Genomic DNA, 9,128 nt, shown 5'->3' on the forward strand with positions numbered 1-9,128 from the left:
TAGAGTGATAGGGCTGCGAGCCCGGTAGTAGAGTGATAGGGCTGCGAGCCCGGTAGTAGAGTGATAGGGCTGCGAGCCCGGTAGTAGAGTGATAGGGCTGCGAGCCCGGTAGTAGAGTGATAGGGCTGCGAGCCCGGTAGTAGAGTGATAGGGCTGCTAGCCCGGTAGTAGAGTGATAGGGCTGCGAGCCCGGTAGTAGAGTGATAGGGCTGCGAGCCCGGTAGTAGGGTGATAGGGCTGCGAGCCCGGTAGTAGGGTGATAGGGCTGCGAGCCCGGTAGTAGGGTGATAGGGCTGCGAGCCCGGTAGTATAGACCTTGACCCTGTCACCCTGAACAAGACGTCAAAAAATCGTTTACAACCCAGGAATTTGCCCTCTGTGTGAACATTTTGTCTGGAACTGCAACACCCCGGTTCTCTGGTCCTCTGTAGCTCAGCTGGTAGAGCATGGCGCTTGTAACGCCAAGGGTAGTGGGTTCGATCCCCGGGACCACCCATACGTAAAAATGTACGCACGCATGACTGTAAGTCGCTTTGGATAAAAGCATCTGCTAAATGGCATATAATAATAATAATAATAATAATAATAATAATACCTCTAGAATCCTACAGTCTGGGATGGCTTTAGGGGAGGGTGCATTAAAACGTTTTCTGTGCTTCAAAGTGGAAACATTGCGCAGTCTAGAGCATATTTCCTAAAGGTGTTTTATTACATGGGTTACTGTTAGATGGGGTACTGTTAGATGACTGCTAATGAGCTTGGCTTCACCCTGTGAGTTTGTCACATTACCCATCTCCTTTACTGTAGCACAGGCATATCCAAAAATCTATTCTGAGCGCTCATATCCGTATGGGAACTAACGTATGTGGTAGGACCTGGTGAAACTGCAGGGAAATGTCCTTATCAATACCTTGACAGAATCCACTGTTTAATCAATACCTATATTGATCTCTGTGTAGTGCTGTGAGACAGGCCAATCATTTGGTGTTGTAGCACTAACAGATATTCTTCACTCACTTCATCTCTCCCTCCTCCCCCTCTCCTCTCCCTCCATCTCTCCTCTCCCTCCATCCCTCCATCTCTCCTCTCCCTCCATCTCTCCTCTCCCTCCATCTCTCCTCTCCCTCCATCTCTCCTCTCCCTCCATCTCTCCTCTCCCTCCATCTCTCCTCTCCCTCCATCTCTCCTCTCCCTCCATCTCTCCTCTCCCTCCATCTCTCCTCTCCCTCCATCTCTCCTCTCCCTCCATCTCTCCTCTCCCTCCATCTCTCCTCTCCCTCCATCTCTCCTCTCCCTCCATCTCTCCTCTCCCTCCATCTCTCCTCTCCCTCCATCTCTCCTCTCCTCTCCCTCCCTCTCTCCATCTCTCCTCTCTACTTCTCTCCATCTCTCCTCTCCTCTCTACTTCCCTCCATCGCTCCTCTATCTCTCTCCTCCCTCAATCCATCTCGCCGCTCTCCATCCATCTCTCCGCTCTCTCTTCCTCATAGTACTATGAGATTGACTGGTCACTGTGGGATCGTTTTGAGGTGAAGGGTCTGCAGCCCAGTGGAGAAGAGATGACACTCCGACAGTTCCTCGACTACTTCAAGGTACGCCTGCCCCCTCGTGTGTTTCTATGGTTGAGTATACGTTGTTCAGTTTCTAGAACATTTCCCTTTCCATCCCCTCTGTAGAATGAGCATCAGTTGGAGATCACCATGCTGTCTCAGGGAGTCTCCATGCTCTACTCCTTCTTCATGCCTGCAGCTAAACTCAAGGAGAGGCTGGCGTTGCCGTGAGTTCCCTTCTTTATAAACTCACCTTGTTTGTTCAGACTTAGGACAGGATGGACACCAACATACACACATATGGGAGTTTCTGCCCTCGTTGAGATGTCTGAAATGGCCATTCAACAACGGGAATGAGCAGAATGTTTAACTTGAGGAAACGGAGGTTTCTCCACCTGACAGAGATGCCTGGTGGAGAATGTTGAGTCACCTCTTCTCTCCTCTGCAGGATGACTGAGATTGTGACCAAGGTTTCTAAGAAGAAGCTGGGGAAGCATGTTAAAGCCCTGGTGTTTGAGCTGTGCTGCAACGACCTGACTGACGAAGATGTGGAGGTTCCCTACGTCAGATACACCATCCGCTGAACACACACACACACACCGGGGATGGGGAGACTGAACACACACACCGGGGATGGGGAGACTGAACACACACACACACACACCGGGGATGGGGAGACTGAATCACTGAGGGAGGAGAGGTTTTGGCTTTGGATCCATCACTTGGTTAAAATGGTTATTGGAGCCCTGATTGTGTTTAAGGATGCGTCTAAAATGGCACCCTATTCCCTATATAGTACGCTACTTTTGACCACTCAAAAGTATTGCATTATATAGCGTGCCATTCGGGATGCACATAGTTTTACAAACAAGCCCCTATGAACTGATGTGGGGAGGTTAGGGGTGTGGGGAGGTTAGGGGAGGTTAGGGGTGTGGGGAGGTTAGGGGAGGTTAGGGGTGTGGGGAGGTTAGGGGTGTGGGGAGGTTAGGGGTGTGGGGAGGTTAGGGGAGGTTAGGGGTGTGGGTAGGTTAGGGGAGGTTAGGGGTGTGGGGAGGTTAGGGGTGTGGGGAGGTTAGGGGAGGTTAGGGGCGTGGGGAGGTTAGGGGTGTGGGGAGGTTAGGGGAGGTTAGGGGTGTGGGGAGGTTAGGGGTGTGGGGAGGTTAGGGGAGGTTAGGGGCGTGGGGAGGTTAGGGGAGGTTAGGGGTGTGGGGAGGTTAGGGGAGGTTAGGGGTGTGGGGAGGTTAGGGGTGTGGGGAGGTTAGGGGAGGTTAGGGGTGTGGGGAGGTTAGGGGAGGTTAGGGGTGTGGGGAGGTTAGGGGTGTGGGGAGGTTAGGGGTGTGGGGAGGTTAGGGGAGGTTAGGGGTGTGGGTAGGTTAGGGGAGGTTAGGGGTGTGGGGAGGTTAGGGGTGTGGGGAGGTTAGGGGAGGTTAGGGGCGTGGGGAGGTTAGGGGTGTGGGGAGGTTAGGGGAGGTTAGGGGTGTGGGGAGGTTAGGGGTGTGGGGAGGTTAGGGGAGGTTAGGGGCGTGGGGAGGTTAGGGGCGTGGGGAGGTTAGGGGCGTGGGGAGGTTCTAGAGGGGTAAAGGAGCGTGTATATTGGACCTGTAGACTTTGTGTATCTGGTTATTTTAATGCTGCTAAGCCTTTAGTGGCTTAGTGTCTCGGCCCTCTCCCTGAACCCTGCTACCCTCTCCCTGAACCCTACACCTCTGCTACCCTCTCCCTTAACCCTACACCTCTGCTACCCTCTCCCTGAACCCTACACCTCTGCTACCCTCTCCCTGAACCCTACACCTCTGCTACCCTCTCCCTGAACCCTACACCTCTGCTACCCTCTCCCTGAACCCTACACCTCTGCTACCCTCTCCCTGAACCCTACACCTCTGCTACCCTCTCCCTGAACCCTGCTACCCTCTCCCTGAACCCTACACCTCTGCTACCCTCTCCCTGAACCCTACACCTCTGCTACCCTCTCCCTGAACCCTACACCTCTGCTACCCTCTCCCTGAACCCTACACCTCTGCTACCCTCTCCCTAAACCCTGAACCCTGCTACCCTCTCCCTGAACCCTACACCTCTGCTACCCTCTCCCTGAACCCTACACCTCTGCTACCCTCTCCCTGAACCCTACACCTCTGCTACCCTCTCCCTAAACCCTGAACCCTGCTACCCTCTCCCTGAACCCTACACCTCTGCTACCCTCTCCCTGAACCCTACACCTCTGCTACCCTCTCCCTGAACCCTACACCTCTGCTACCCTCTCCCTACACCTCTGCTACCCTCTCCCTGAACCCTACACCTCTGCTATCCTCTCCCTGAACCCTACACCTCTGCTACCCTCTCCCTGAACCCTACACCTCTGCTACCCTCTCCCTGAACCCTACACCTCTGCTACCCTCTCCCTGAACCCTACACCTCTGCTACCCTCTCCCTGAACCCTACACCTCTGCTACCCTCTCCCTGAACCCTGCTACCCTCTCCCTGAACCCTACACCTCTGCTACCCTCTCCCTGAACCCTACACCTCTGCTACCCTCTCCCTGAACCCTACACCTCTGCTACCCTCTCCCTGAACCCTACACCTCTGCTACCCTCTCCCTGAACCCTACACCTCTGCTACCCTCTCCCTACACCTCTGCTACCCTCTCCCTGAACCCTACACCTCTGCTATCCTCTCCCTGAACCCTACACCTCTGCTACCCTCTCCCTGAACCCTACACCTCTGCTACCCTCTCCCTGAACCCTACACCTCTGCTACCCTCTCCCTGAACCCTACACCTCTGCTACCCTCTCCCTGAACCCTACACCTCTGCTACCCTCTCCCTGAACCCTGCTACCCTCTCCCTGAACCCTACACCTCTGCTACCCTCTCCCTGAACCCTACACCTCTGCTACCCTCTCCCTGAACCCTACACCTCTGCTACCCTCTCCCTGAACCCTACACCTCTGCTACCCTCTCCCTTAACCCTACACCTCTGCTACCCTCTCCCTGAACCCTACACCTCTGCTACCCTCTCCCTGAACCCTACACCTCTGCTACCCTCTCCCTGAACCCTACACCTCTGCTACCCTCTCCCTTAACCCTACACCTCTGCTACCCTCTCCCTTAACCCTACACCTCTGCTACCCTCTCCCTGAACCCTACACCTCTGCTACCCTCTCCCTGAACCCTACACCTCTGCTACCCTCTCCCTGAACCCTACACCTCTGCTACCCTCTCCCTGAACCCTACACCTCTGCTACCCTCTCCCTGAACCCTGAACCTCTGCTACCCTCTCCCTGAACCCTACACCTCTGCTACCCTCTCCCTGAACCCTACACCTCTGCTACCCTCTCCCTTAACCCTACACCTCTGCTACCCTCTCCCTTAACCCTACACCTCTGCTACCCTCTCCCTGAACCCTACACCTCTGCTACCCTCTCCCTGAACCCTACACCTCTGCTACCCTCTCCCTGAACCCTACACCTCTGCTACCCTCTCCCTGAACCCTACACCTCTGCTACCCTCTCCCTGAACCCTACACCTCTGCTACCCTCTCCCTGAACCCTACACCTCTGCTACCCTCTCCCTAAACCCTGAACCCTGCTACCCTCTCCCTGAACCCTACACCTCTGCTACCCTCTCCCTGAACCCTACACCTCTGCTACCCTCTCCCTGAACCCTGCTACCCTCTCCCTGAACCCTACACCTCTGCTACCCTCTCCCTGAACCCTACACCTCTGCTACCCTCTCCCTGAACCCTACACCTCTGCTACCCTCTCCCTGAACCCTACACCTCTGCTACCCTCTCCCTGAACCCTACACCTCTGCTACCCTCTCCCTGAACCCTACACCTCTGCTACCCTCTCCCTGAACCCTGCTACCCTCTCCCTGAACCCTACACCTCTGCTATCCTCTCCCTGAACCCTACACCTCTGCTACCCTCTCCCTGAACCCTACACCTCTGCTACCCTCTCCCTGAACCCTGCTACCCTCTCCCTGAACCCTACACCTCTGCTATCCTCTCCCTGAACCCTACACCTCTGCTACCCTCTCCCTGAACCCTACACCTCTGCTACCCTCTCCCTGAACCCTACACCTCTGCTACCCTCTCCCTGAACCCTACACCTCTGCTACCCTCTCCCTGAACCCTACACCTCTGCTACCCTCTCCCTGAACCCTACACCTCTGCTACCCTCTCCCTGAACCCTACACCTCTGCTACCCTCTCCCTGAACCCTGCTACCCTCTCCCTGAACCCTACACCTCTGCTACCCTCTCCCTGAACCCTACACCTCTGCTACCCTCTCCCTGAACCCTACACCTCTGCTACCCTCTCCCTGAACCCTACACCTCTGCTACCCTCTCCCTGAACCCTACACCTCTGCTACCCTCTCCCTGAACCCTACACCTCTGCTACCCTCTCCCTGAACCCTACACCTCTGCTACCCTCTCCCTGAACCCTACACCTCTGCTACCCTCTCCCTGAACCCTACACCTCTGCTACCCTCTCCCTTAACCCTACACCTCTGCTACCCTCTCCCTTAACCCTACACCTCTGCTACCCTCTCCCTGAACCCTACACCTCTGCTACCCTCTCCCTGAACCCTACACCTCTGCTACCCTCTCCCTGAACCCTGAACCTCTGCTACCCTCTCCCTGAACCCTACACCTCTGCTACCCTCTCCCTGAACCCTACACCTCTGCTACCCTCTCCCTTAACCCTACACCTCTGCTACCCTCTCCCTTAACCCTACACCTCTGCTACCCTCTCCCTGAACCCTACACCTCTGCTACCCTCTCCCTGAACCCTACACCTCTGCTACCCTCTCCCTGAACCCTACACCTCTGCTACCCTCTCCCTGAACCCTACACCTCTGCTACCCTCTCCCTGAACCCTACACCTCTGCTACCCTCTCCCTGAACCCTACACCTCTGCTACCCTCTCCCTGAACCCTACACCTCTGCTACCCTCTCCCTGAACCCTACACCTCTGCTACCCTCTCCCTGAACCCTACACCTCTGCTACCCTCTCCCTGAACCCTACACCTCTGCTACCCTCTCCCTGAACCCTGAACCTCTGCTACCCTCTCCCTGAACCCTGAACCTCTGCTACCCTCTCCCTGAACCCTACACCTCTGCTACCCTCTCCCTGAACCCTGCTACCCTCTCCCTGAACCCTACACCTCTGCTACCCTCTCCCTGAACCCTGCTACCCTCTCCCTGAACCCTACACCTCTGCTACCCTCTCCCTGAACCCTACACCTCTGCTACCCTCTCCCTGAACCCTACACCTCTGCTACCCTCTCCCTGAACCCTACACCTCTGCTACCCTCTCCCTGAACCCTACACCTCTGCTACCCTCTCCCTACACCTCTGCTACCCTCTCCCTGAACCCTACACCTCTGCTATCCTCTCCCTGAACCCTACACCTCTGCTACCCTCTCCCTGAACCCTACACCTCTGCTACCCTCTCCCTGAACCCTACACCTCTGCTACCCTCTCCCTGAACCCTACACCTCTGCTACCCTCTCCCTGAACCCTACACCTCTGCTACCCTCTCCCTGAACCCTGCTACCCTCTCCCTGAACCCTACACCTCTGCTACCCTCTCCCTGAACCCTACACCTCTGCTACCCTCTCCCTGAACCCTACACCTCTGCTACCCTCTCCCTGAACCCTACACCTCTGCTACCCTCTCCCTTAACCCTACACCTCTGCTACCCTCTCCCTGAACCCTACACCTCTGCTACCCTCTCCCTGAACCCTACACCTCTGCTACCCTCTCCCTGAACCCTACACCTCTGCTACCCTCTCCCTTAACCCTACACCTCTGCTACCCTCTCCCTTAACCCTACACCTCTGCTACCCTCTCCCTGAACCCTACACCTCTGCTACCCTCTCCCTGAACCCTACACCTCTGCTACCCTCTCCCTGAACCCTACACCTCTGCTACCCTCTCCCTGAACCCTACACCTCTGCTACCCTCTCCCTGAACCCTGAACCTCTGCTACCCTCTCCCTGAACCCTACACCTCTGCTACCCTCTCCCTGAACCCTACACCTCTGCTACCCTCTCCCTTAACCCTACACCTCTGCTACCCTCTCCCTTAACCCTACACCTCTGCTACCCTCTCCCTGAACCCTACACCTCTGCTACCCTCTCCCTGAACCCTACACCTCTGCTACCCTCTCCCTGAACCCTACACCTCTGCTACCCTCTCCCTGAACCCTACACCTCTGCTACCCTCTCCCTGAACCCTACACCTCTGCTACCCTCTCCCTGAACCCTACACCTCTGCTACCCTCTCCCTAAACCCTGAACCCTGCTACCCTCTCCCTGAACCCTACACCTCTGCTACCCTCTCCCTGAACCCTACACCTCTGCTACCCTCTCCCTGAACCCTGCTACCCTCTCCCTGAACCCTACACCTCTGCTACCCTCTCCCTGAACCCTACACCTCTGCTACCCTCTCCCTGAACCCTACACCTCTGCTACCCTCTCCCTGAACCCTACACCTCTGCTACCCTCTCCCTGAACCCTACACCTCTGCTACCCTCTCCCTGAACCCTACACCTCTGCTACCCTCTCCCTGAACCCTGCTACCCTCTCCCTGAACCCTACACCTCTGCTATCCTCTCCCTGAACCCTACACCTCTGCTACCCTCTCCCTGAACCCTACACCTCTGCTACCCTCTCCCTGAACCCTGCTACCCTCTCCCTGAACCCTACACCTCTGCTATCCTCTCCCTGAACCCTACACCTCTGCTACCCTCTCCCTGAACCCTACACCTCTGCTACCCTCTCCCTGAACCCTACACCTCTGCTACCCTCTCCCTGAACCCTACACCTCTGCTACCCTCTCCCTGAACCCTACACCTCTGCTACCCTCTCCCTGAACCCTACACCTCTGCTACCCTCTCCCTGAACCCTACACCTCTGCTACCCTCTCCCTGAACCCTGCTACCCTCTCCCTGAACCCTACACCTCTGCTACCCTCTCCCTGAACCCTACACCTCTGCTACCCTCTCCCTGAACCCTACACCTCTGCTACCCTCTCCCTGAACCCTACACCTCTGCTACCCTCTCCCTGAACCCTACACCTCTGCTACCCTCTCCCTGAACCCTACACCTCTGCTACCCTCTCCCTGAACCCTACACCTCTGCTACCCTCTCCCTGAACCCTACACCTCTGCTACCCTCTCCCTGAACCCTACACCTCTGCTACCCTCTCCCTTAACCCTACACCTCTGCTACCCTCTCCCTTAACCCTACACCTCTGCTACCCTCTCCCTGAACCCTACACCTCTGCTACCCTCTCCCTGAACCCTACACCTCTGCTACCCTCTCCCTGAACCCTACACCTCTGCTACCCTCTCCCTGAACCCTGAACCTCTGCTACCCTCTCCCTGAACCCTACACCTCTGCTACCCTCTCCCTGAACCCTACACCTCTGCTACCCTCTCCCTTAACCCTACACCTCTGCTACCCTCTCCCTTAACCCTACACCTCTGCTACCCTCTCCCTGAACCCTACACCTCTGCTACCCTCTCCCTGAACCCTACACCTCTGCTACCCTCTCCCTGAACCCTACACCTCTGCTA

General features: G+C 56.4%; 1 protein-coding gene and 2 long non-coding RNA genes across 5 annotated transcripts in view; 1 reads left to right on the top strand and 2 right to left on the bottom strand.

Annotated features, from left to right (window-relative positions):
- Positions 1–2,172, top strand: part of uba1 (ubiquitin-like modifier activating enzyme 1) — an 84,345-nt gene extending 82,173 nt beyond the window's left edge. For both annotated transcript variants that reach the window (XM_084184251.1, XM_084184252.1), the window contains exons 22-24: positions 1,491–1,592; positions 1,677–1,777; positions 1,999–2,172. In XM_084184251.1, the coding sequence (XP_084040377.1) occupies positions 1,491–1,592; positions 1,677–1,777; positions 1,999–2,134 (339 nt within the window). In that variant the 3' untranslated portion in view covers positions 2,135–2,172. The remainder of the gene's footprint in view (positions 1–1,490; positions 1,593–1,676; positions 1,778–1,998) is intronic.
- A 1,188-nt stretch (positions 2,173–3,360) lies between these two features.
- On the bottom strand, positions 3,361–5,640 carry LOC311147311. The gene is made up of 3 exons (XR_014614780.1): positions 5,489–5,640; positions 5,381–5,430; positions 3,361–4,925 (listed from the first exon to the last, which is right to left on the bottom strand). It is a non-coding gene; the product is annotated as an uncharacterized lncRNA (long non-coding RNA).
- A 33-nt stretch (positions 5,641–5,673) lies between these two features.
- Positions 5,674–8,021, bottom strand: LOC311147740. Of its 2 annotated transcripts, none has more exons than XR_014614809.1 (3): positions 6,633–7,726; positions 6,024–6,284; positions 5,674–5,791 (listed from the first exon to the last, which is right to left on the bottom strand). It is a non-coding gene; the product is annotated as an uncharacterized lncRNA (long non-coding RNA). The 2 variants fall into 2 exon arrangements; XR_014614810.1 differs by lacking the exon at positions 5,674–5,791 and adding an exon at positions 7,906–8,021 and having other exon boundaries at positions 5,950–6,284; positions 6,633–7,645.
- Between the last annotated feature and the right edge of the window lie 1,107 nt (positions 8,022–9,128).

Source organism: Coregonus lavaretus, assembly GCF_964263955.1.
Source record: "Coregonus lavaretus genome assembly, chromosome: 20".
Lineage (NCBI taxonomy): Eukaryota > Metazoa > Chordata > Actinopteri > Salmoniformes > Salmonidae > Coregonus > Coregonus lavaretus.